The sequence below is a fragment of the Narcine bancroftii genome, chromosome 3 (assembly GCF_036971445.1).
Source record: "Narcine bancroftii isolate sNarBan1 chromosome 3, sNarBan1.hap1, whole genome shotgun sequence".
NCBI classification, from domain to species: Eukaryota; Metazoa; Chordata; class Chondrichthyes; order Torpediniformes; family Narcinidae; genus Narcine; species Narcine bancroftii.
In genome coordinates, this window is record NC_091471.1 from 339,745,171 (window position 1) to 339,772,930 (window position 27,760).

Sequence of the window (27,760 nt, forward strand, 5' to 3'; positions counted from 1 at the left end):
CGGAAATATACTGTATAGTAAATGCATTGTTCCAATGGGAAAACTGTTCTCTTATTTTTTACGCTCTTTAGTCTGACTTCCCCTTCAAACGTTGCCCCCATATTGACAATCTTTTAGAGGAGAACAATTGAATGTGGCTGTATCATTGTGCAGAAGGGTAGCTGCAAAGTTTCGGGCCGGAAGTCCGAAGGTTCATTGAAGCGGTCAAGAGGATCACTAGGTCTTCCTTTCTTCTATGGACCACATTTACTGAGAACATTATCTAAATAGGGTTCATGGAATTATAGAAGACCCTTTCCATCCAGCTCACGCTATCATTCATCCCTCTACCATAAAGGGAAATAACAACATCTTCACTTGCGTACTGTGTGGGGTTCAGGTAGTGATTTTGTTTATTTCGGGTAACCTAGATGGCAGACACTATTATGTAAGATCAGCATGGAATGACGTTTAATTGCCTGGCACAGAACATAGCTGGATTTCAGGGTTAAAAGAAGATTTCAACTGACATCTAACTCCAGTTGCAGTCAATTTCAATTGCTTTAAATCAGCAGTTTTCAAACTTTTTCTTTCTAGTCACATACCACCTTAAGTAATCCCTATGCCATAGGTGCTCTGTGATTAGTAAGGGATTAGTTAAGGTGGTATGTAGGTGGAAGGAAAAAGTTTGAAAACCACTGTTTTAATTGACTTGTTATGTGCACGGTTTCATAACTCCAAAGGAAATAGACCAATGACAATTTTTCTCAAGCAAAATGTTTCAGTAACAATTGGGTCTAGAGCAGTGATTCTCAACCTTCCCTTCCCACTCACGTACCACCTTAAGCAATCCTTTACTAATCACAGAGCACTTATGGTATTGGGAATACTTAAGGTGGTACATGAGTGGAAAGAAGTACTTTGAAAACCACTTTAAATCATTATTGAATAGTGTATTCAGTAATGAGAATTCAGGCATACTGCCCTTTGGTTTCAGATTCTATGGCTGATTTATTCAAACAAATTTTCAGAAAATAAGATCCAGAATTATTCCAGGATGATCCTTTAAGTAATGTTGTCTCCCAGTTACTGTTCAGCCAGTCAGAACAAGAGTTTCTAAATTAGGATTTCCCACCTCTTGTGATTAGTTTGGAAATTGTTGCAAACTCAAAATAGTGCACATTCAACCATCTGGTGGATCGGCAAGTTTTGTGGAGGTAAATGAGGTTGGGGTGGGGGGAATGGGGTTGTGTTAGGGGAGTCCAAACATCATTCACAGGAAGGTGAAAATCTCTGGGATGATCAGCTCTAAATTGGCCATAATCAGTTTGGGGGATGAGGGATTGTGACTTCGACGGAGTGATGATCAGGTGAAGGGGACGTGAAAGACACACATTGTGGGGTCTGGGTGGCAGCAGGGGGCTATTTTTTACATAAAAGGCAGTTACCTTTTGCTGAATCTAAGGTTAGGCAGCACTGCTGAGGCAGGGCTCTTGCATGCCTCTGCATGAATGTTTTTACTACAGATTGAGTACCCTTTATCCGACTTCCAGAAATCTGAAATGATCCAAAATCTGAAACTTTTTTCAGGTAATACATAATAGAGTTCAGAAATCCCGATCGGAGAATAGGGCGTAGCAGTGCAATATTGAGAATAGATTTTTTTCAATGCAGTATATGTCTACTTCAGTTAATTTGTGCATATGTAAATATTTTTATTGCAATGTGAATCTATGCATTTTTTAAATGGTGTTCCAATATCTGGAAAAATCTCAAATCCAAAATACTTCTGGTCCCATTCATTTCTGATAAGGAGTACTCAACATGCATTTACAGACCATGTCTATACAAAAGAATTGTAGCTGAGTGCTAAGTTGGAGGCCACTGCACATTGGCATTTTTTATGGAAAAACAGTTGCCAAGCTTCATAATCCACAGGGGAAGCACATTTCATTAAAGTCTGTAATGTACTGCTCTAAATCTTTCACTCCCATGATAGAACTTCTCAGCTAATCCACAAACTGCAAAAGGCCAGGCCTCAGTGGAATTGCTCTTGATTCACTATAGCCCCACAATAGGACGCCGTATCCCAGGGGCTGTGGCGCAGCAGGGAAAGGAATTTTCAGCAGTAATCAGCCAATCAGAGAAATTATGCACAGAACACACACCCCCCCCCCTCCTGAAAATTGTGGTGAGAGAGGTGTGCAGTCGAGGGCAGCTGCTTGGTGGTCTATTGCAGGCAAAAACATGAAATTACCTCAGCCCACACACTATCAAGAATCAATAAATATGATGGTAAATCTACAAAGCCCCATTGCTTTTGGAATGACAGAGCGCCAGTGCTTTTGGAATGACAGAGCCCCAGTGCATTTGGAATGACAGACCCCCCAGTGCTTTTGGAATGACAGAGCCCCAGTGCTTTTGGAATGACAGACCCCCCAGTGCTTTTGGAATGACAGACCCCCAGTGCTTTTGGAATGACAGAACCCCCAGTGCTTTTGGAATGACAGACCCCCCAGTGCTTTTGGAATGACAGACCCCCCAGTGCTTTTGGAATGACAGAGCCCCAGTGCTTTTGGAATGACAGAGCCCCAGTACTTTTGGAATGACAGACCCCCCAGTGCTTTTGGAATGACAGAGCCCCAGTGCTTTTGGAATGACAGAGCCCCAGTACTTTTGGAATGACAGAGCCCCAGTGCTTTTGAAATGACAGACCCCCCAGTGCTATTGGAATGACAGAGCCCCAGTGTTTTTGGAATGACAGAGCCCAGTGCTTTTGGAATGACAGAGCTCCAGTGCTTTTGGAATGACAGACCCCCCAGTGCTATTGGAATGACAGAGCCCCAGTGTTTTTGGAATGACAGAGCCCAGTGCTTTTGGAATGACAGACCCCCCAGTGCTATTGGAATTACAGAGCCCCAGTGTTTTTGGAATGACAGAGCCCAGTGCTTTTGGAATGACAGAGCCCCAGTACTTTTGGAATGACAGAGCCCCAGTGTTTTTGGAATGACAGAGCCCAGTGTTTTTGGAATGACAGAGCCCAGTGCTTTTGGAATGACAGAGCCCCAGTGCTTTTGGAATGACAGAGCCCCAGCACTCAAAATGCCTCAGATTTCACATTTCTCGATTTATGTTATCCTCTTTGGTGAATGTGGTTCATAAATATTTCTGTGATTGAAAGGAATTTGATTTGGTTGGAAAAGAGCGAAAACTTCAGAAGCCTGCACAGTTTGAAAGCTTCTTTTACAACAGCTGAATATTTTTTATTGAGGGGAGTGGATTTAATAAACTACTTCAGCATTTAAGGACAGGATTTTTCAGTCCTGTCCTCGTAAAAACAGAGAACACGGCCACCTGACCACATGTTTCGTCCAGATCGGGCCAGGTATGAGAAATATTACAAGTTTGAGTTGAATTGAGTAAGATTAGAGGCTCTTTGTTAATCATTGCTTTTCAGAATCTGCAGTACACTTACCAAAACCAAATAAGGCACAATCTTTGCATTGTCATATTTCCAGTTGTAACGATAAATATAATCATTTCTGTGAAAGCTGGAAGCCAAGTGTCATGTCCCCAGTGAGGTTGAGACTCCCTAATAACTGGCAGCTGAAATCAGGTTTCAATATTATACCAACAGACCTTTATGTTGAGATACCAGTTGGCCAGTTCTTTAGTCTTCCTGCTGTGTCCATATGCTTGGCTTTCCTGGAAACTGGTCCTGATGCCTTTGGAGCGAACTATTGAGGCATTAAAATGGAGCAATTCTTTTGAGCTAGTCGTCTTACTCCGTTCACCATAAATGGAGCAGAAAGCCTTTCTGAAATGTGCTGTAAGATAAACCAGCAGAGGTGAATTTTTGGTTTGGGAAGCAGAGTTGTTTTTAAGATTGTTTTTTTCCTCTGTGAGCTTTACAAATTTTATTTAAAACATGTTAAAAGCCGATTCCAGCCATTTAAACACACGCCACCCAGTTAACTACAACTCTATAGGTTTTAGAGGGTGGGAGGAAAACCCACATAGGTCACAGGGAGAATGTAGAAACTGTCCTTGCAGACAGTGCCGGTTTCGAACCTGATGCCCTGGCTTCGTGGCAGCATTGAGCTAACCGTGCCGCCCGACTTCATGTGCAACGCGTGAGGTAGGGATCTGGTGAAGAGCGCCTCCTCCTGTGAATAAGCTGGTGTTTGAAAATTGGGTTCCACCCACCGCTGAGGCAAGCAGCACAGAGAGATTTGTGGGGAAGTTGGACAACCTGCTGATAAAGTGGTTTTTGAAGGATTACACTTGAGGGAGGCTTCCCACATCTTTCAGCTCTATTGTCCAGTGCACAGTGGAGAAAAGAATGGAAGTAATAGTAGACGTACAGAATTCAATGGACTATTTTTCAGCATAAAATATCTATGTCAAAGATTGTAATGAGTAATAAAGGATATCTGACTGTTGTCATGGAGATCAAGGAAGTTGACTTTTTTTGCTTTCACTGAGAGAGTGTGATGAATTAGTTGGGACTGTAATCGAGGCTCACAACTGGTGTAAGAACCGGCAGCGGCACAGCTCCCGGTCACGTGTGCTGAGAGAGAACCGAGCCAGCCCTCCCTCCAGCGGTGTGTGCAATAGTCGGGGGAGGGAGTAACTTTACAGAAGTGGAATGAAATGAAGCAACCAATTTCCCTTGGCCGTTGTTGCCAGATTTGTGGCACCATGTTCTGAATCAGAATTTATTATCATGAACAAGGCGTGAAATCTGTTGTTTTGTGGCAGCGTCACAGTGCAAACTCTTATATAAGCCACCGTACAAAATAAATAATAGATTAAAATAGTTTTTGAAAAAAAGTCTAAAGTGCGGCAGTGTCTGTGGTTCATTGATTATTCAGAAATCTGATGGCAGCGGGGAAGAAACCGTCCTTGTGCCGCCGAGTGCTTGTCTTCAGGTTTCTGTACCTTTTTACCCCGATGGTAGCAGAGTGAACAGGGCATGGCCTGGGTGGTGGAGGTCCTTCAGGATAGAAGCTGCTTTCTGAAGGCACTGTCTCATTTAGATGTGTCTGGTGCCCATGAGGTCGCAGGCCGAGTTTACAACCCTCTGGAGTTTTTTCTTGTCCTGAGAGTTGGCACCTCCATACCAGAGTTGGAAACCTCTCCATGGTACACCTACAGAAGTTTTCAAGCGTCTTTGGCGAAATACTGAATCACCTCCAACTCCTCGCAAAGTATAGCCACTGGTGAGCCTTCTTCTTGATTGCATCGATATGGAGGCTCCAGGACAGATCCTTGGAGATGTTGATACCCAGGTATTTGAAGTTCTTGACCTTCTTCACCTGAGTCATTGATGAGGGCTGGTGCCTGTTCTCCTGACTTCCTCCTGAAGCCCACAATCATCTCCTTGCTTTTGCTAACATTGTGCAAGGTTGTTGTCATTACATCATTCAATGAGCTGTTCAACCTCCCTCCTGTATGCTTCCTCATTACTCATGATTCTGACGAAAACCATCATGTCATTGGTAAATTTGAAGATAGCGTTGGAATTGTGCCTGGTCACACATTCATGGGTGCATAGTGAGTATATTATTCATGGTATGACAGGCACGGTCATTTAATCTGAAGGATAATGGCAATGAGCCAATTGACTGAGATTCTGGAGGCCACTAATAGCAGTGATGGCAGGAAAAGATAAGAAATCTGTCAGATTATCAGACTCATCCATTTCTGTCACGTGGACCTGCCCAGAGAGTTTGTTCGTGAAGACTATTTTGCAGGTCTGAACTGGGCTAGATAAACCCAAAGAAGGATCCAGATGCTGCACATACGTTGAGGTAGAACTCTCAAGTAACTTTAATTCAATGAATAATTTTCCAGTTGGGATCAATCATGTCAGCATCACTAGATGTAGGAGATGGTGAATCCCGTGAGGGAACAAAGAACAAACTGAGTTGAGCAAGAAACTTTGAGTGTAGTTTATTAGGGGAGCCTCTTTTACTGTCCAAAGTAGCTAATCAAAACCTGCATCAAAATCTTTTGGCTGTATCTTGCACTTGACCTTGTTCTCAACTGGCTGGCTTGTCTGGACACCTGAGCATAGCCTCTGGCAAAACAGCTATGGTGACAGGCTTTACATGTAGGTGCGAGGCCGTGACAAATATGGGGGCCTAGAATATTCAATTGGAGTCCATGAAACATGCCAATATTAGCATGCTCATTGAAATATAAAAGTGTAAGAGAGTTGCTTGTAGAAATTAAATCAATGTTTGCCTATTACAGAAATTTTTTATTTATATTTAGACATACAGCATGGTAGCAGGCCATTTCGGCCCACGAGTCCATGCCGCCCAATTAACGGACAACCCCCGGTATGATTTGAACGGTGGGACGAAACCGGAGCACCTGGAGGAAAATCCATGCAGACACTGGGAGAACATACAAACTCCTTACAGACAGGGCGGGATTCGAATCCCAGCCCCAATCGCTGGCGCTGTAAAGGCATTGCGCTAACTGCTACACCAATCATGCCGCCCAAATAGTTCCTTGAGATAGGCCAACGAGTTTGTTTCCAGCCTGTAGCACACTATAATTCTTTGGAACAAGTGTGTTTTAAGATAATACATTGGCATCAGTCACGTTGCAATTTAGCTTCCTTTTTTAAGTTCAAGTTTATTATCCGAAACAGCGTTCTCTAGTCCTCGATGCAAAAATATGCAAACACCCATCCTGACGTAAACTCGCATACCTATGCAATATTTATAATAGTAAAAGTCTCAGACGGTTTGGATGAGCCGTTCGTTCCGTGGTTCAGCAATCTCACTGACTTGTGGGAAGAAGCTGTTTGTCAACCTGGAGGTTCTGTCTTTAATATTCCTGTATTCCTTTCCTGACGGGAGTAGCTGGAAGATGCTGTGTGCGGGCTGGTAGGCGTCCTCAACAATTTTGCAAGCCCTCTTCAAGCAACGATTCTCGTAGATCGTTTCAATGAAGAGGAGAGAGACCACAGTGATCCCCTCTGCTGCTGGCCCTGCTATGGTCCTGTGGATTTACAGCAACCATATCACCCCATGATACAGCAAATTGGGATGATCTCCATAGAACCCCTGTAGAAGGTCGACAGGATGGGGTCCAGTAGCCTTGACCTCCTCTCTCTTAGGAAGGGCAGTTGCTGTTGGGTGACTTCCTGATAAGTGAGGTGGTGTTGTGTTCCCCAGATAGGTCACTTCTTAAGTGGACTTTTCTCTCCATTATCGAGCTATTAATGTGTAGTGCAGGGTGGTCGATCCTGATCTTTCTGAAGTCAGCCATTTTTGCTGATGAGGTCAACTATTGTCATACCATCTGCAAACTTGATGACTCCTTTGGAGCTGGATCTGGCCTTGTATTTGTGGGTCAGTGGTATGAACAGGAGCGGGCTGAGTGCACAGTCCTGATGTGCTCCAGTACTCAGCGTGATGGTGATCAACGTTCTGCTGCCCACCTGGACAGACTGTGGGCTTTCTGTTAAAACAGCCCAGAATCCAGTAGCAGAGAGCGGTGTTCAGTCACAGCAAGGACAGCTCCTCCACCAGTCTCGAGGGAATGATCATATTAAACTCGAGCTGGTCCATTAGCAGCAGACTGGCATATAATGCGTTGTTCTCCAGGTGGGTCAGGAGTGAGTGTACTCTTTCCCAATGCTGTAGACTAGTAGTTGTCAAACCTTTTCTTTCCACTCACATGCCACCTTAAGTAATCCCTATGCCATAGGTGCTCTGTGATTAATAAGGGATTAAGGTAAGTACGTGAGTGGAAAGAAAGTTTGAAAACCCACTGTTTTAATCGTACCTAATTGACTCATTATGTGCATGGTTTCATAACTCCAGAGGAAATGGGCCAGTGACAATTTTTATCAAGCAAAATATTTCAGTAACAATTGGGTCTAGAGCAGTGATTCTCAACCTTCCCTTCCCACTCACATTACCACCTTAAGCAATCCCTTACAAATCACAGAGCACTGATGGCCCAGGGATTACTTAAAGTGGGATGTGAGTAGAATGAAAAAAGCCTGAAAACCTCTGCTGTAGACTGTGTGAGATCTCCTAGTAAAAGGTTTACTTTATGTTAACGTAAAAGTCTGATCGATTGGCTCACTTTCTTATCAATGTTATTGTTTTACGGAGTTTGCTTTAAAGACATCCATGGCAGTCTTCATGATCATGTATTTTTCTAACCTTATTTCTTTGAATATGCCATCTGTGGTTCATGCCACAAATCTGTCTTGAGTCATTGATTTCCCTGACATATCCTCATGTTCTTCTTCTGCTCATGTTTTCCATTTGTATATCCAGAAGGTGAATTGTCTTCACATTCCCCTCCCCCCCACCTCTATTTTTCTACCTATGACTCAGCAGTTTAATGGAATTTTCCAGTGATGAGGGAGCTCTTCCTCTCCGGATCTTAGTGAGAAGTTTTCCATGACTAATGCCCTCTTTTTTTGTGTGAGCAGGTTACCATTCTATCTCCTGCCACAGCCACAAACCAAATAAAACAACAGCAGTTGTGTGTGTTTATTTTGCACCAAATAGGCTACCCCAAATTCTCAAGCTGATACGGGTAGAGCAACAGCAGGATTCACCGATCTGAGGCATGAGCCAAAGTTGGCAAAGTCACCATTGAAGGGGGAGGAGGACAAGACGGATGAAACTGCTGGATTTGACAGGATGGCGTGAGCCATTTGCCTTTGAAAGAAACACTGCGGTGGACGGATAATTCCTTTATAAAATATTTTGATTAAGTTTAATGAAAACCCTTTACACAAAGCAAAATCATATCCTATAGATATATCAGTTGAAAATTCGAAGCATAACCATAAATCTTACACAATGTATTTTGTTGACGACATCAAATTCTATAATTATAATAATTAAACAATTAAATCATAACTTGTACTAGGTCCAAAAATTATATCGAATACAAAAGTTATACAAATAACACACGTTAACATTCCCTTATATAAGAAATTTTATACTTCTCTGATGTGATCATGTTGTTCTGTGATGTGATCCGTGATCTTTCATTAACCCCCCCCCCCCTTTACTTATGTATCTAAATAATAAAAAAGGGAAAAAAAAAATCCCCTGGAACCATCATGGATATTTTTGGCCTTTCGAGCCAAGGGAATAGGCACACCAACAAATTGGAACCTTTATCTCATTTTTTTTCCTCTCTATCTCCAAATTCAGCAGAGATTGCATTAATGATTTATCTCCGACATGGCTATTTTACAGGCCCGAGTTGAGGAACTGGAAGAGGAGTTGGATGCAGAGCGAACTATGAGAGCCAAGGTACGTGCTAGCAGGAGTTGAATGGGTCTTTATTGCAAGTAATAAGAATAAATGAGATGTAACTTAGCAGAGTGAAAGTAGATGTTCATGCCCTACAAAATAAATGACCTTCTTGTTCCTTCCACCCTCAAATGCCCCCAATGCACTTCACACCAGCTTTGCCAACTTTGGCCCAGGGCTCACATGAACTTGATCACCAAATGCTTGGGGGCAAGGTTGGTTTAAGGGCTATTTTGGAGGAAAGTGGGATCTAGTTACAAAGTTTTTGAAAGACTAACTAATAATTCTTCAGGCCACATTAGAGGAAACTTCTCAGATGCTTCACTGACTAATTGAACTAATTACAAATCAGTGCAAGAGGCTGGCCAAGTTGCATAGAGATTATACTTCTCGCAGAGGGAATTGAATCGTTGCAATTCTCTTTCCCCAGCAAACTCTGGAAGCTAGCTTACTATTCAAAGTGGAGGTCAACCCACTTTTGAAAGATCAGGAAGTTAAGGGTTATGGGGATCTGGCACAGATGAGTTGGGGTAGATCAGCCATGATCATGGAATGGGGGGGGGCGGGCAGGTTTGAAGGGCATAGTGGCCTTCAGTCTTGTGTTCTTATGCCATGCCTTACTGACCAAAAGACCCAGATCTATTGCCATCTGGATCTAAATTAGTACTGATGGTAAAGACTTTAGATTTGGCCTTGATAAAGTTCAGAATTAAAATCTTCCCATTTTTCTTGACGAAAACAAAATGGGGACAAGATTCCGGCCATCCAACCATTTGGCTCGACACAAAGCTAACATTCAGACTTATTTTAATTCCTTTCATTATCGTCAGGCCCTGTTATGGAGCCGCCAGGCTCTTGAATGCACGGTATAAAGATATGTACAAGGATTCAGTCTTGATGAAAGGCCTAGATCTGAAACATTGGTTGATCATATTTTCCACTGGGATACTGTCTGTGTTCCTCCAGCAATTGTTGTTTCTCATACTCTACAATGCAACGCAGACCCAAGCTTAAATTTTATAACGAGAGCGAAGCAAGAACATCTGCAGACACTGGAATTGTGGTAAAAACACAACAAAATGCTGCAGGGGAACTCAGCTGGTCTTTCAACATTCAGAGAAGACAAAGATGTATTGCTGACATTACGGGCCTGGGCCCCTTGTTCAAGGACTAAGCAGAAGGAGCAAAAATCTCAGAATACGGACAGCACTGGCTTGGATTGGAATCCAGACCAACCAGAGGGTGTTTAATTGGTTTTGATGTGGGTGAGATGAGAATTGATCATGTCTGTGTGCATAGAGACAGGGAAAAGGGAGAGAGAGAGAGACAGAGCTGGGGGAAGAAGGAAGTTGTTATTGAAAGTCAGAGATATTAGTTGGAGGGTACCCAGTCGGAAGATGCAGTGTTGTTTGTCCAATTTGTGGGTGGTCTCAGTCTGACAGTGTTTGTGAGCATGGGCAAACGCGTCAGGAAGGGAATGGGATGGGGAATTGAAATGGGTGGCTTCAGGGACATCCACACTATTTCAGCGGACAGAGCTGAGGCACTCAACAAAATAATCCCCAGTCTCCCCGAAGTAGAGGAGACCACAGCAGGAGCACCAAATGTAATAGATGACCCCCCCCCCCCACCCCCTGCAGATTCACAAATGAAATGCTGCTTTCACTTGGAAGGACTGTTTGGGGCCCAAATGGTGGTGAGAGAGGAGATGTGGGTGCAAGTGGAACATATCCTGCAGTCACAGGGGTAGTACCTAGGGGACGATGGTGGGGAGGGAGGAGAGGATGAATGAGTTACGGGGTGGGGGTGGGGGTGGGGGGCAGTCTCTGCGGAAGGCAGAGAGGGGAATATTTTTTCTAGTGGTGGGATCACATAGTAAGAGTTGCAAGAGGATGTGATGGATGCAGAGGTTGTTGGGGTGGTAGGTGAGGACGAGAAATCCTGCTGTTGTTGCTTGTGTGGGGGGGGGGGCGAAGGGGCCAGGGCCATGCACGGGTAATGGAGGGTATGTGGATGAGGGCCCTGTTGATGATGTTAGAGGGAAAGCCACATTGTTTGAAGAAAGGATATCTCTGAATGATCTCTCATGGAAGTCCTCACTCTGACTGCAGATGTGATGGAGGTGTAGGAACTAATGAGAATGGAATGGAATCTTTTCAGGGGATAGAGTGCAGAGGTGTAGTCGAGGTAGTTGTACATGTATGTATATTGTCGAGGTAACATAGAGTAATTGTAAGACTCCATCAGCGTTGTAATTCCTTAATTGTGCATTAAAATAAATGCATTTCACTGTAGCTTTATAATCATCACTAATTCTTTTTACAGCAGTAAGTACTTGAAGCAGATGAATTTTATTAGATAAGTACTTGAACTTTGGGTGGATGTGTACAGATTTTTTGAGATCTGACTTATGGATTTTTCAAAGTTAGACCTACAGCATGGTAACATGCCCTTTCGTCCCACAAGCACATGCTGCTCAAATACACCAATTAGCCAACAACTCTGCGAATTTTGTAGGGTGGGAGGGAACCGGAGCACCCGGTGGAAACCCACGCAGACTCGGGAAGAACATACAAATTCCTTGCGAGCTGCGCCGGATTCGAACCTGGGCCACTGGCTCTGTAATAATGTGGCAAACTGTTTGCTTGTTAAATTTCTCTGAATCCAGCGTTGTCCTGCCCTGTCATCACATCTCGTAGAGGAGAAAGGCTCCTAACAGTGGGTACTTCACATTAAAAAAGGAGTGCTAGTAGTGTTCCAGATGTGCCCTACTTTTATTCAGTGGGTAGTTCTTGTGCATTGGCATGGAGGTGCATGCAGGATCCTTGACCATGTGGAGCCATTCACATTTTGTGACTATACTGATGTTCAGAAGTCACATGCCTTCACTTACTTGTGAGATTTGTACAGATTAAAAATATAGCCCACGTGAGAGCTGCGAGTCTGCCTATATCTGCAAGCCGACGGCTGATGTTTGTCACCCATCAACCTATCTTGTCCATTGAAATGTGGGGTACTGAATCCACTTATAGTGCGAGGAGGAAGTGTGCACTATGAATGGATTTTTGATCATGTTTCTCAATGTGCACAATTCAAGTTTCTTAGTTAAATTACATATGGAGTCTGAATTCTTTATTCAGATTTTGATTCACGAAACAAGATTCTGTTTTGTCAGATGTTTAATTCAATGGAAGGCAAAAAAAAATCTATGCCACTTAGAAGACCATGAGCAAATGTGCAGAGAAGCAGACAGAGATGTTGTTAATCATCCAGATTTATATATTTTTTTGCTCCAAGTGTGGAGTTGTTTGGGAATGAATTCCTCCCAATTTAAGTCAGCCCAATGCCTTTGATTTCTGGTGGGTGGCATCATCAGGCACATTCCTCTGTTTCATTACCATAGTCAATCAGTCCCTCTGACAGATCTAATGCCTGAGGCAAGCTTTGGCATAAACGGACAAAAAGTATCACCTAATGCGCTGCTTGAAAAGGTATTTCTGCCTTAGCCCAAGGCTAAAAACAAATTACTTTAATACTTTTCAGTTTGTAATGATGCAAGTGTTCTTTTTTAATCTTCAGTTATAGTGTTGAAGTGCAGGGTTTGGCAGAAACAAATTGATCTATGATGCGTTGGTTCGACTCCTAATGGCTGTTCATCTGAGAGAGGATCTCTGTCATTCCTTGTATTAGCTACCAAAGTGCTCATTGTTTTGACCGGTTAACCACATTCCCATCAAACCTACCTTTTGAAAAATGTTCCCAAGTCTGTGATGGAGGAAGACATTGGGAGCAGTTTTATTAACTTGCTGCCAAGCCAAACACTTTAAGAAGCTAGTGCATTTATACTGACTGAGCAGTAAATCGGTTTAAATCCAAATTTTAAAAAGTCAGTTTAAATTGTGAATATCCCCGTGTAATATAATTGCAAAGAGCCTTGCTCCTGAATGTATGGAATATGCAATTATTTATTGGGAGTCTTTGTGAATTCGGGAAGTAATTCCCAGGTTTTTTGCAAAACTTTTTTGCAAATTTTTTTTCCCAGGGTTTCTAGTCTTTTTGTTCCAAAAGGAAGAAAGGTATACATCTATATGTTTGACTAATGGACATCCCAAAGGACTCTTAAGGATGATGGATTCAAGTTTATTGTCACATGTACTGAAAATGTAGTGATAGAGTTTGTTTTATGAGCAGGCCAGTGGACATCTCATACATAGCACGACAGGCAAGACTGAGTTACAGGGTCCCTCAGTATGTAGTGGATGGGTCACAGGCTGGATTACATATTCACATATCTGAAACACAGTTTAAATCCCAGAATTATTTTAAGTTCAATTATGAATGCTGCCAACTGCGCCACCAATCAATCAGAAAGACCTAAAACACTTTTAGTTCAGTCTTGTGGCAAATCTTTCGGGTATTTTAAATACTCATTTCGTGCTGTTACTATGAGTGTGTTTTTAGTCTCTTGCTTTTCCCTGTTAAAGAAAACAGTTTATGGATTTAATATTCTAATTAGGAGAAACACCTGCAGATGCTAGAATCCTGGGTAAATGAAGAAAAGCTGGGTGGACTCAGCAGGGCAGGCAGCATCCTGAAGTTTCTCCAGCTTCTCTTTATTTCCTGAATGTTATAATCATTTTACCTATCGCTGGAAGTGCAGGGAAACAAGCATTCTTATTCACCCTTGGATCATCGCTCTCTCTCGGTTCCTTTCTCTCTCTCTCTCACTCTCGGATTCTCTCTCTCTCTCTTCTCTCTCTCTCTCTCTCTCTCTCTCTCTCTCTCTCTCTCTCTCTCTCTCTCTCTCTCTCTCTCCTCCTCCCCACCCCCCCCCCCCCCAGTTCTTTTACCTACACAAATTGCTGTGAAGTCAGTTGTGGAACAGAGCATGGGGCATTGAGTCCCGCACAAAATGCATCCCTCACACCATCCTCTGGGCTGACTGTCTCCTGTCCCTGTGCAAGGGGCTGGTCTGAGGGGCCCGTCCAGGCAGCTGGGAATCAAACTGAGCAAAAAGACCGTGGACATTGGATGAACCAGTGTTATTGTCAAGGTTCCTCTCTTTGTCACAAAATAAGATATAAAAATGTAGTATACATGATATACTTTTATCTGCCGTAAGGCAAACAAAGAGTCTGAAAAATAAGGGAAAGAGGAGCAAATGGAAGTCCCTTCAGAGACACTGAGAGACCATGGCAGCCTGAGCTCCAGGTCAAAACCTCTGACATGATCAGGAAGCCATCAGCACCTGAGGTCCTTCGGGAGCCCTTCTTACCCACAGCACCCTTGCATCCCAGTTCCAATACCTTATACCGATGAACCACCATCCAGCAGCCTGTGCGAGTCCTATGACGGCAAGTCGCTAACTGCCTCCTGAGTCCCTTGGTTGTAAGCTTGTGTGGTGATTTTTCTGCCCTAATAACCACTGAGAACTAAAATGGCATCATTATCACAGTGCAGACCCTTTCATTGCTGGATATGCACACATGGAGTCTCCTGGTCACATTTTAAAATAGAAAATGTCTTTATTCCAACATGGTAGAAGCGATTATGGCCATCAAAACCCGTGCAGCCCATTGACACCCAATTAACCTACCAGTTTCGTATGCTTTTTGGATGCAGAGAGGAAACTGGACCATCCAGAGAAAACGGCCCCCGATACGGGGAGACAGTGCTGGATTCGAACTTGTGCCTCTGGCACAGTAATAGTGTTATGCTAACTGTTACAACAGAGTTGTGTTCCTGAGAATTGTTTGTACCCTGAACTTTCATTGGACGGAAAAGAACTAGCAATGGGGGGGGGGGGGGAGTGGCAGAAACAGCTGTGACCGGGGAGCAAGTAGGTGGCGGAAGGGCAGCTAGTGGCCAACCTCACTTACTCAGCGGGTGGCTTCACTTCTGGCTCCATTTGTATGCATTAGTGGGCCATTTCTAATCCTTGGAGGGCCTGTGAAACAAAAATTATTTGGCTTCAAGTTGGTGGAACGAGGCGTGGAGCCAAACTTCCTGAAACAGGAAGCAGAATTACAAAGGAGGCATTAAAACATGTTTCGGACCTCCCTGGCTCATTTATGTTGTCCCCTTGCCCACCTTTTGCTTTGCAGAATGTATTTTATGCAATGTTTAACACATTAGTCAGACAGCTTCAAGGCGGGAGGAAAGGAGTCAAACTTTTGTCATTGACCACACAATAATAGTGGTTGAGGTAAGTGGATGAAAGGTTATTAACCTGAAACTTGAACTCTTTCTCGAGGCACAGATGTTTCCTGATGTGCTGAGTATTTTCAGCGTAGTGCACAAACATGCTGGAGAAACTTAGCAGGTCACGCATCATCCATAGGAAGGAGAGGGCAACCAACGATTCAGGCCTGGGCCCTTAGTCAGGTGTAAGCAATATGAGGCAGGTGACTGAATTTAAAAAATAGTGGGGGAGGAAGGAAGAAAGGGGCAGGGGGAGGGGCAGAGCTTAACAGGTAAGAAAGAGCACATGGGTGGATATAGGTGGGAGGGTAGAAGATAAGAACTGAGAAATATTTTTAGCAGTTGCTATTTTAATTTCAGCATTTCAGGATCTGCAACATTTTGCTTTGCATGTATTTCATGTTATTCTTCAAAGAGCTTTGTTGAAGGGGAAATCAAACGCATTTTTAAAAAACAATAAAGCCCGAAGAACAAATTGTCACTTGATGATCCCTCACGGCAATAAAGATGTACGGAAGTTAACACTGACTATTAGTCACTGTTTAGTGTGAGTATTTACTTCAGAGCACATACATAACATCACATACAACTCTGAGATTCCTTTTTCCTGCGGGCGCGGCAGAATTACCACTAATTGGTAGTGCAGAAAATAAACTGTACACAGCGTAAAACATGTAAACAATCAAAAGAACTGTAAACAGACAACGAACGTAAACAAACTGCAATAGAGGGAGAGCAAAGAAAATCAAGAAAGTGCTCAAGTCATAGTCTTTAAATGAGTCCCCGCTTTAGTTTGATGTTGAGGAGTCTGATGGTAGAGGGGGAGCAGCTGTTCCTGAACCAGGTGGTGCGAGTCTTGTGGCGCGTCTACCTCTTTCCTGATGGCAGCAGTGAGAACAGAGCATGTGCTGGGTGGTGAGGGGCTTTGATGATCGCTGCTGCTCTCTGACGGCAGTGTTCCCTGTAGCTGTACTCGATAGTGGGGGAGGGTTTTGCCTGCGATGTCCCGTGTCTGTGTCCACTACCATTCGAAGGGCTTTACACTCAGGGTGTTGGTGTTCCCACACTGGAGTGTGATACAGCCAGTCAGCACACTTTCTACCACACCTCTGTAGAAATTTGCCAGGGTTTTTGATGTCACACCAAACCTCCGCAAACTCCTGAGGAAGTCGAGGCGCTGACGTGCTTTCTTCATGATGCTATTGGTGTGTTGTGTCCAGGAAAGTTCCTCTGAGATAGTGACTCCCAAGAACTTAAATGTGCTCACCCACTCCATCTCTGGTCCCCCAGTGATGTGTACCTCTGGCTTTCCTGAAGTCAACAATCAGCTCCTTAGTTTTGGTGACATTGAGTGCAAGGTTGTTGTTGGTGCACCATTTAGCCAAGTTTTCAATCTCCCTCCTGTGTGCTAACTCACCCCCTTCCTTTGTACAATCCACTACCACGATATTGTAGATGGTGTTATTGTCCTACTGACCTACACAGTTGTTTGAAAGGGCTGGTGTTGTGGCATTGATCTAATACTCTCCTGTCCAGCAATTGGTTCAAAGGGATCATCACTCTCTCCAATCCGTTCATGCAAGGCAACACAGGGGGCTGAATCCTGCTCTTACCAGCTCTCTGCCTGAGCTCACTGACGTCTGTCTACTAAACTGCAGGTGCATGGAAGAGCTGTCCCTAAACTCGCCTGTGTTTGCCTTATTGGTAATTGGATATGGATTAGGTCCAAGGAACAGTGCAAGGCTTTTGCCACCTACCCCAGGAATACTCTTGATGAGTAAATTAATGGGCAGCACGGTTAGTGCAGTGGTTGGCGCGAGACAATTGCAGCAGCACCAATGCAGGTTCGAATCCGGTGTTGGCGATAAGGGGTTTGTACGTTCTCGCCATGTCTGTGTTATTTCCTCCAGGTGCCATGGTTCTTCCCACCATTCAAAAACGGACGGGGTTTGTAGGTTAACTGATATATTGGGCTCGGGTTGGTGGAGGGGGGAAGGGCCCGTATCTTTAAATTAAATTCATTGCCATCTCGGCCAAAAGCACAATTGATCCTGGCCCCTCTTGTTTGTAACACTTCATGTCCTTGTGTGATATATTAATCCACTGAGCAGTCAGGAACTGATTAATTTTAGAAGATCATTAGCCAGTTGAAAGAGCACACTTGTGACAGGAGTGCAATCTTTTGTAAACGAGGGAAAGCCTGCAGAATTTGTCATCCTGCTTTGAAATGTGCTATGGCACATATTTCTTCCTAGTCAAATCAAGACACCTTTATTTATCATTCATACCATGCTCACACGGTAAAGACGAGATAGAATTTCTCCAGGACCACATTTAGATAAGCATGTTAGAATAGAAGTTAAACACATTGAAATATTAAAATATACAGTAAAAGTCCATGGTCCACTATCCACGTATGACCTGGGAATTCAGAAGCCTGATGGCTTGGGGAAAAAAAACGCCCAATCTGGACGTAACGACCTGAGTGCTATGGTAGTTCCTACCAGATGGCAGGAGGGAGAACAGTTTAAGTGAGGGATGTGTGGAGTCTTTCACAATGTTCATTGCCTTTTGCCTGCATCGAGTGTTGTAAATGTCCTTCATGATAGAAGAGAGCCCCCAATGATCTTTTCCGCTGACTTCACTATCCTCTGAAGGGTCTTGCGGTCCGAGGAGCTACAGCTTCCAAACCAGGTGGTGATGCAGTTGCACAGGATGCTCTCAATGCATTTCTCTGTAGAATGTAGTGAGCATGGAGGGTGGGAGATGAACTTTTCTCCGCCTTCACAGGAAATAGAGACGCTGCTGGACTTTCTTGGCAATGGAGTTGGTGTTGAGGGACCAGGTGAGATTATCCACCAAGTGCACACCAAAGAACTTGATAGTCTTGACGACCTCAACGGTGGAGCCATCAGTGGTCAGCTGAGCTCCTGAAGTCGACAACCATCTCTTTTGTTTTTTTAACATTCAGATACAGGCTGTTGGCTCCACACCAGTCCATTAGCGACTGCACCTCATCTCTGTACGCAGACTCATCACTCTTACTGATCAGGCCCACCACGATCGCATCGTCGGCAAGTTTGACAATGTGGCTCAAGCTGTGTTTAGCTGTGGGTCAGCAGAGTGAACAGCAGTGGACTAAGCACGCAGCCCTGGGGGACCTCCTTACACAGTGTGATGGACTTGGAGATGCTGTTTCTGAATCGGACTGCCTGAAGTCTCCCCGACAGGAAGTTGAGAATCCAATTGCAGGGGGAGGTGTTTAGACCCGGTGGGCTCAACTTCCTTATTAGGTACTGAGGGGTGATGGTGATGAATGTCGAGCTGAAGTCCATAAGCAGCATTCGAACATTCAAGTCCTTGCTTTCCAGGTAAGTGAGGGCTAGGTGGAGGGCAGTGGCATTGTCTGTAAAATAGTTGGGTGTGTATGTGATCTGCAGGGGGGGGGTCTAGTGATGGGGACAGCAGGAGCTTAAAGTGCCCCATGATGAGTCTCTCGAAGCACTTCATGACAATGGACGTGAGTGCGACAGGGCGGTAGTCATCGAGGCAGGGCACAGACAAAGCCTGGACGGCACGGGGACAACGGTGGCGGCTTTGAAGCACATTGGGGCCATGGAACTTCTCAGGGAGATATTAAAAATGTCAGTGAGAACATCTGCCAGCTGAGATGCATGTCCCCTGAGCACTCTTGTCAGAAATGTTATCCAGTCCAGCAGCTTTCTGTGGGTAGACCTTGCCTAGCTAGCTCTTTCTACTCATCGGCCACTGCAAGGCACAGCACCTGGTCATTTGGAGGAGAATTACTGTCATATATGTAGAATTTATGGGTTCTTTTGCAAATAAAAAATGCATTCAGCAATTTATCCTGAGGGTATATGAGGAATGTTCTGTTACTGGAATTAGTGAGCCAAATGCAGCCCATAAATCATGAGGTAATCAAGTGCTAAAGTGACAGCTGGTGTTGAATTGGGAACAGGTTAGTCAGTGACAACAAATCTGTGGAGCCCCTCTTCTCTGTCCCAATTCACCTTCACTTCAAATTTTCACTTGCAGTTCCTCCAGTCACCCTGCGTAGACAAGGTGTCCAACCATTTGGCAGCCTCTTGAGTTATTTCCCTCCTGATATCATCAGTGTTTGAGAAGTTGTTACACTCTCCAGAGAGCGTGTATAATAACTAAGCAAAATGCTGCACTGGTGTGGAGCTAATAGTGGGAAAGGAACAAGTTAGCGGGGAGGGGTGGTGATGGATGGCTGACAGAGACGAGCTCAGGATGGGGGAGAGGGAGATGATAAAGGTGGAGATAGGATCTTCCTGGGGTGGGGGGGGGGGGGGGTGGGGAGCAGGGAAAAGTGTGAGAAAGAAGGCTTTGGGTGTTTTTTCAGATGTGGATGTAGTTTGGGGTTGGCTAATGTCATGACTTGGCTGAGTTTAGAATTTGGATGGTGGTGGGAGGCAGAAGGATAGTTGCTCTGAGGACAAGTGAAGTTTGAGGGAAGAACCTTTAGGTCAGTCGTTCTTAACCTTTCACTTTCCACATACTATTTTAAGTAATCTCTATGCTATCGGTGATCTGTGATTAGTAAGGGATTGCTTAAGGTGGTATGTGAATGGGAAGGGAAGGTTGAGAATCATTGCTCGAGAACCAATTGTTACTGAAATATTTTGCTTCGGAAAAATTGTCATTGCCCCATTTCCTTTGGAGTTCTGAAACCTTGCACGTAACGAGTCAATTAGGTTTGATTAAAACAGTGGTTTTCAAACTTTTTCTTTCCACCCAAATACCACCTTAAGCAATCCCCATACTAATCACAGAGCACCGATGTTTTGATTCATGCCATCACCAGTCACTCGAAACATTTCATAATGGAGGTCAATCCCACAGGACAGTAGTCATTGAGGCCTGTTACCATCTCCCTCTTGGCTACCGGTCTGATGGTGGTTGTCTTGAACCCTGCGGGAACACTGGATTACGGTAGTGAGGTGTTGAAGATGTCCGGGAAGACCTCTATCTATTGATCTACAGAGTCCTTCAGTACCAGACCAGGTATGTAGTCTGGTCCCGCCACCTTGTGTGGGTTCACCTTGAATAGAATTCTCCTCACCTCAGTTATGGCTATACAAGGGCCCCATTTATTAGGGGACACATGGAGCTTTCTTCGGCATCATCCTGTTTCTCTCATCAAACTGTGCATAGAAGATGTTCAGTCTGTCCAGAAGTCATTGTCCTGAAATCACAAGGTTGACGTGATCTGATGCGATGCTGGCCGGGGTCAGCGGTGCCACGTTGGCCAAGCTCTCTCCATTTTTCTGGAATTCCTGTCTGGCATAGCTGCAAGTGCAGCCATTGTGCAGGTGTTCTATTTCTCTCATCTACCCTGTTAAATGCCATTGCCATAATTATTTTTGTTTTTGTGGAATAATCTAACTGAATCACAGAAAATTACTTGGTAATTGTAAATCAGAAGATGAACTCCCTGATCATTGACCAGATGAAGACGATGGGCTCCATGCTAATGAATCTCTGGCCAGCTGTCTCTTGTGACATATGAGTATTCTCATTTATCAACACCCTTAGCATCTCTGGGATGAAAACTCGTAATCTCATTTCTGGAACTGAAACCCAAACCAATTTGTAACTTTCCAACAAATCCCTGAAGTACAAAACAGCCACAATAATCAAATTGCATTATCTTTGATCTTTTTCACACTTGTAAGGACTCACAGCACAGAGGCAGATTATTTGGTGCACTAAGTCTCCACCTAGAGGATGGCCTTTGGACATCCAAAGAACATCCTCTATGGAGAACTAGCAATAGGCAGTTCGTAGACTCCAGCTTCACTTCAAGGGACTCTACAAGCACGACGTGAAAGCCTTAAAGATCAGCGCAGCGCGCTGGGAGGATGCAGCAGATGTCCGCAACAAAATGGCGAGGCACTCTTGATCAGCACCCAGTGCAAAGCGAAAGTGATCTCGAGTCAGGTTGAGGGGCGGAGAGCACAGCAGTCTGCGGACAACAATTCAACGATGCTCTACGCATCCAGCAACTGTGCCAGACGCTGCCGTTCCAGGATCGGCCTCAATGGCCACAGTCAACACTGCTCAACAAACCAGTGACTACCAGAGGTGCAGTACCCGTGGTGGGCCACAACCGACGGAGGCCACATAGTCTCCACTGAATATGACCTCGTGAAACCTTGGCTCCATCTTATTCTCCCTGTGTTCCCATCAAACCCTCCCTCCCAACCTCCAGATTCGACCACTCCCCTACACTCGTAAGGTAAATTTACACGCTCACACTCTGCAGTTACCCTCTACCAGCTTTGCTATCCTGCTGCCTCTTACATTATGGATCTTAATTTTGAAGCAAATGATGGCTTCTGCACAAGAACGCATTGACGTTCTAATCTATGAACCTGAAATGAATGAATTTTGCAGTGATTAACTGTCCTGTACACAGGTGGAGAGACAGCGAGTTGATCTAACCAGAGAACTGGAAGACCTCACTGATAGACTGGAGGAAGCAGGAGGAGTCACTGCATCCCAGGTAGCAATTTTTATGCCATGTGCTCTCCTGCTTATCATGGACTCTAATTGTCTGTGTTCATGAACCTTTCCTAGATGCAGTGAGAAGGAAGAGTTTCCCCCATTAGGCAGAGACATGTTTGCTGGGTATTGCTTGTAAACTTGTCAAAGAAACATCTGAATGGAATGATGGTTTTTCCAGGGTTTGCATGACTGTGCTATTTACAAAGTCACTGCTACATCAAAGTTTGCCAAAATCTCTCCACATAATGTTCCATGATTTCTTGATGCTTAGAAGTTGCCAGTTAATAAAGTACAGAAAATGCTTCCTTTGCCATAATCATCTTTTGTGCTTCTACCAAGCCGATGTTATTCATTCAAGTTCTTTCAGGGAGGTGGAATAAACAAAATGTCAGTAGTAGTCACGTATGAAGTGGAAAGGCTCATTGTATGCATAGACCTGTCGGGATTAAAGTGGTTTCCGTAAATGTTTTCTCCAGCGGAAAGTTTAGAGCTGGTCAAAAACACGCCCTTGTATTTATTTGTGGTAAATCAGTATATTACCATGCCTGTGGTTTTCATCTTGTAGCTGAAGTTGACTGAAATTTTTTGGCGTCTCAGTGAGTGGCTAAACCGATGAAGATCCGGGCGGAAATCAGCCAGCGGCCTGGCCGTGATATTCGCCAGTGACATTCTGCTCTTCACCTCTGACCCTGGGACAAATTGTGCCGAAAGTTTACTGTCTGCACCAGTTACTGGATGGTTGGGCACAGTACCTCTGGAATGCAAACACAAATGTGCTGGAGAAACTCAGCATCTGTAGGGTAACCAAGGCTTCAGGCCTGGGCTCTTATTGAAACGCTAGTTGACCTGTGGTGCGCTGTGAGCCAGAATCAGACACACACAAGGTAAAGACTGTACGACAGGCTTTAATCCACAAAGACTTCCACAGAGCCAGGCTGACTGTAGCTGCAGTAACTCTGAGTGAGGCCTCGGGAGGCCGGACCGGGTTCATATCCCAGAGGGTGAATGGCACCTGACCCTGGTCAACTTTTGACTGATTGACAGCCAGCCAGGTGTTGTCCTGTCCCCTTTACACTCCTGCAGGTACAGAGGTTTCCCCCTGCAGAAGACCGGTGGTACACTCCTGCATGTACAGGTGTTCCCCCTGCAGTAGGCCGGTGGTCTCCCACCACATAACCTTGGCATCCTGTGGATGCTGCATGACCTTCTGAGTTCCTCTGACACTTGTGTGTGTTGCACTCCACCCCAACATGGGCAGGCTTTCCTGTTTAACACCTATGGAAGCCGCTCAGCTCTCTGTAGAATTGCCCAGCAGGTGAAAGTTAGACTCGTTGAATGGGTTTCAGTGTGATCGTGGGAACCAGAGTTGCTAATTGGCCACTTCACTATGAATTGTTCACTCGTTTCTTTTCAGCGTCACGAGGTCAGAAAGCAAAGTATCAGGGATGAAAAATAAAGCATACTTGCTCTTCCTGCATGCCTCTATTAAACTCCCTCAATCCTCCCTCTCTCCGTACCCATGCGTACATTCTCATGCTCACACACAGTCAGAGGGAGGGAGACAAGGGGGTGGAAGTTCTGGGAGAGAAGCAAAGAAGGGCATCAGAGGCTGGGAGCAAGAAAAAGAGAGGGAGAAGAAGCACCAGAGAACAGGCTCCTTGGCCCAGGCCTGCCGAACATGATGACCAAATTAAGCTTAAACCCTGCCACTTGCACATGATACATATCCCTCTATTCCCTACATATTCATGTCTCGCTTCTCAAACGCTACTATTTTGTCAGTCCATGGCAGCCCGTTCCAGGCACCCACCTCTCTGTGTATAAAAAGAAAACTTGCCCCTCACTGTCCCTTTAAACTTCACCTCCCCTCACCTTAAACTTCACATTCTCAAGTGTGTGATAGTCTTACTTTGGGGATAAAGATTCTATCAATTCTAGCCTATCAATGCCTCTCATCATTTTATAAGCTTTGTGTCTGGGTAAAGGTTTTGGCATATTCAGTTTCTCTTTATGTAAGCCAACTGATGCAAATCACATTGGAGTCATTTCAGCACCGAAGAATTGAGAAATTTACAAGCCATATTGTAAATCCCACCTACTTTTGAAATAGCATTAAAGTTAAAATGGGTTTTCATTGGAACAGATATAGGGAGCATGGATTGGATAAGCTCCAGTGAGCAATGTGTTTCCCTCCCTCCTACCACCTTGCCTGAATCCTCTGATTGGGATGAATGTTAGGAAACTGGGTGAACCTTTTATCTCCTGTCCAACAATAGGTGATTTAAGTTGAGTGAACTAAAAATGCAGAAGTTGTTCTCAGCGGGCTTGGCAAGTTTCTGGAAACCTGAGTTAATATTGTGGATCAAAGATCTTCTTATATTTGTACACCATTGTTACATAAAACGTCTGACGGTGCTTTGCAGGAGCATCGTCAATACTTGCCGGTTTAGGACCTCCTAACAATCATGCTTAGGCCACAAAATGTGATCCCTCGCACCTAATATCTTGTTTTAAAAACTTTCCCCCTGGAGATCGAGATGAACAAGAAGCGGGAGTTGGAACTGCAGCGACTGCGGCGGGAGTTGGAGGAGGCTACGCTGCAGTCGGAGACCACGGTCGCAGCCCTGCGCAAGAAGCACGGGGACACGGTGGTGGAGATCACTGAGCAGTGTGAGAACCTGCAGAGGCTTCGTGTGAAAACGGAGAAGGAAAAGCAGAGCATGAAACTGGAACTGGACAACTTTAGCCTCACCATTGAGGGCCTTCAAAAGAGCAAGGTATTGTTTTTTTTTAAATGTGCAATGCTTAACACGTTTATCATTGGTGATTGACAGTACAGAGCGTTTTTTGCTTTCTCTGAATGAGCACATCCATTGAGTGGAAGATGCCATTCACTAGTCCTTTTTAATAGAGGAGGAAAAAAAAAAGCAAAAGAGTGGAGAGAGTGCAGAGAAGGTTTACCAGAACGTTACCTGGGTTTAAGCACCTAGAGTATAGGGAGAGATTGGACAGATTAGGTCTTTATTCTTTGGAGCATAGAAGGTTGAGAGGGGATTTGATAGAAGTATTTAAGATTATGAAAGGGATAGACAGAGTGGATGTAGATAGACTATTTCTGTTAAGAGGAGGAAAGATTAAAACAAGAGGACATGAGTTAAGAATTAAGGGGCAGAGGTTTAGAGGTAACATGAGGGGGAACTTTTTTACTCAGAGAGTGGTAGCCGTGTGGAATGATCTTCCGGGAGAAATAGTGGCGGCGGAGTCAATTGTATTATTTAAGAAAAGGTTGGACAGGTATATGGATGAGAAGAAGATGGAGGGTTTGGCGGCGGAGTCAATTGTATTATTTAAGAAAAGGTTGGACAGGTATATGGATGAGAAGAAGATGGAGGGTTATGGGCATTGTGCAGGGAGGTGGGACTAGAAAGGGGTGTTTGGTTCGGTGCGGACTAGAAGGGCCTAATGGCCTGTTTCCGTGCTGTAATTGTTATGTTATGTTAAAGACAGATTCTCCATAAAAGGTCAAATGGTGGATTGACTGCTTGAACTCGCTCCAGCTTCCATCTGTCACATGGTTAATAGAGGCTATTACGTCACGCAGGAGATCTGCCAGAGTCCTAAGACCTGCACAGATCTCAGCTGTTCTTCGGTCGGCTTTTTCGAGTATAGGCCGCTTTCCCTTCTCGGAGCGCGTAAGGTTGACGTCCCGGTGGCGGGCGACGCTACTGCACCACTTGCCTCACCTCCTTCAGCTCTGGAGGCCGGCTCCCGACTCAGCTCTGCATAAAGGCACCATGGGATCCACCTTATAGGTTGTCACCACAAATTGCTTTTTTTTTAAACGAGCTGGCATTTCACCATAAAAATGCCTCCTGTGTTGCTTCACAGAGGGGATCTATTTAAACAGTCCTTGTGAACCATTTCAGGATGTCCTGAACAGCACTAGTGCCCCTACTCCTGGTGGAAATCTGTACTTTGGTCATGTTATCTTGTGGTACACAGAGTTAAGTAAAACAGAAAGTTGGTCTTGCTATAAACAGAGTTAGAGGGTGGGATTGCGGACCACCCAGCCTGCTGGCCCAGCGCTCTCCCCCATGGGCAGAGACTTTCCGTTGAGAAATTGAGACCTGTAACCCTTTGTTGTCAAACTGGCTTTATTGCAGAAGTTTATGTGGCTTGAATTTTAGTTCAAGCTGCTGGCCTGTTGGTTAACCATTAGGCACTGTAGATTGTTACTTTCCACCTTTTGGTCCTGTAAATTCCACCATGGTCGAAGCAGTACAGAGTGGCTTGATTTGTGAGAGAACGCTTATAGAATTGGGAGCCAGCTGATGGGTTAAAGCATTTAGCAGCCCGGTTAGAGTTAGCAGGATGCTAAAATTGTTACCGCAATTAGCATGAATGTAATGCATCTTCTGCACACTTGAATTAATCTGCACTGCTTTCCAGTGCTATCACAATTAAGCTCCACCTCTATCGTTTTTTATAGGTAAGATTTCAAATACACTGTTGGCTGTTCAGTACCTTGGATACAACAAATACTCAATTTTGAAGAGTCCTTTGGTGCTGACATTTCTCATCTTAATGCCAGAATTCCAGATGAGTGATCAGTTTTAGGTATTTTAATGTTTTTTTTTAATACTTTCAGAGATGCGACATGGTAACTGGCCAGTGGTTTTTGAACTACCCCCCCACCCCTAACTCACATTCCACCTTAAGCAATCCCTATGCCATAGGTGCTCTGTGATTAGTCAGGGATTGCTTAAGGTGGTGTTGGGTGGAAAGAAAAAGTTTGAAAAGCACTGTTCTAATCGTACCTCATTGACTCGTTATGTGCACCATTTCAGAACTCCAAAGGAAATGGGCCAACGACAATTTTTCTCAAGCAAAATACTTCAGTAACAATTGGGTCTAGAGCAGTGGTTTTAAATCTTCCCTTCCCACTCACATACCACCTTAAGCAATCCCTTACTAATCACAGCACTTACGGCATAGGGATTGCTTAAAGTAGAACGTGAGTTTAGAGGGAAGTTTGAAAACCACTGACTTAAATCCCTCCACCATTAGATTCCAAAACAACAAACTCAATCAGAAACTCATTCAAGGACTCTTACTTTGCACTTTATTTATTACTGAATATTTATTTTTCTTCTTATTGCATAGTCAATTTGTTTACATTTCTTACTTTGTTTACATTCCTGCCTTTTATATACATTTTTATTCTTGTGTGTAGTTTAAAACCACTGATCAGTAGAAATTCTGCCTGGCCTGCAGGAAAAAGAATCTCAGGGCTATAAATTTGACATGTATGACAATAAATTCGAACTTTAATACTTTTCTCCAAATTCCTACATGCTGTGCATTGGTCACTATTGATGCCGAACACTGATTTCAGGCAGTCCCTCAAGCTCTTCAACCTCTTTTGTCATCCAGGTAGCCAGTGACGCCCAAGTTCGAAAGCTGGAAGACCTGCTGTCGGAGGCCACTACGCGAAACGAAGACTTGCACCGTACACTGACTGAGCAGAGCTTGGGAAAAACAAGACTGACAGGTACCTTTAAAGGGTATATTGCAGCAGAGTTTGGGCTGCATTGAAGCAAGACAGTGGCAAATCCATTTCAGTTTCATGGATTTACAGTCAAACCCCCCCTAGTGTCCGGCACCAACAGGGAATTGGTAGATGCCGGATAAGCGAGTTTTCCGGATGCTGGAGACGGTGTGTG

At 44.3% G+C, this 27,760-nt stretch overlaps 1 protein-coding gene across 2 annotated transcripts in view; it reads left to right on the forward strand.

The window, feature by feature from the left end:
- Positions 1-27,760, forward strand: part of LOC138759287 (putative uncharacterized protein MYH16) — a 115,977-nt gene that overhangs the window by 16,696 nt on the left and 71,521 nt on the right. The window contains exons 2-5 of one of the 2 annotated variants that reach the window (XM_069929474.1): positions 9,228-9,284; positions 21,949-22,035; positions 24,569-24,814; positions 27,471-27,588. In XM_069929474.1, coding sequence (XP_069785575.1) covers positions 9,273-9,284; positions 21,949-22,035; positions 24,569-24,814; positions 27,471-27,588 — 463 coding nt within the window. In that variant the 5' untranslated portion in view covers positions 9,228-9,272. The remainder of the gene's footprint in view (positions 1-9,227; positions 9,285-21,948; positions 22,036-24,568; positions 24,815-27,470; positions 27,589-27,760) is intronic. The other variant, XM_069929475.1, reaches the window with a different exon arrangement.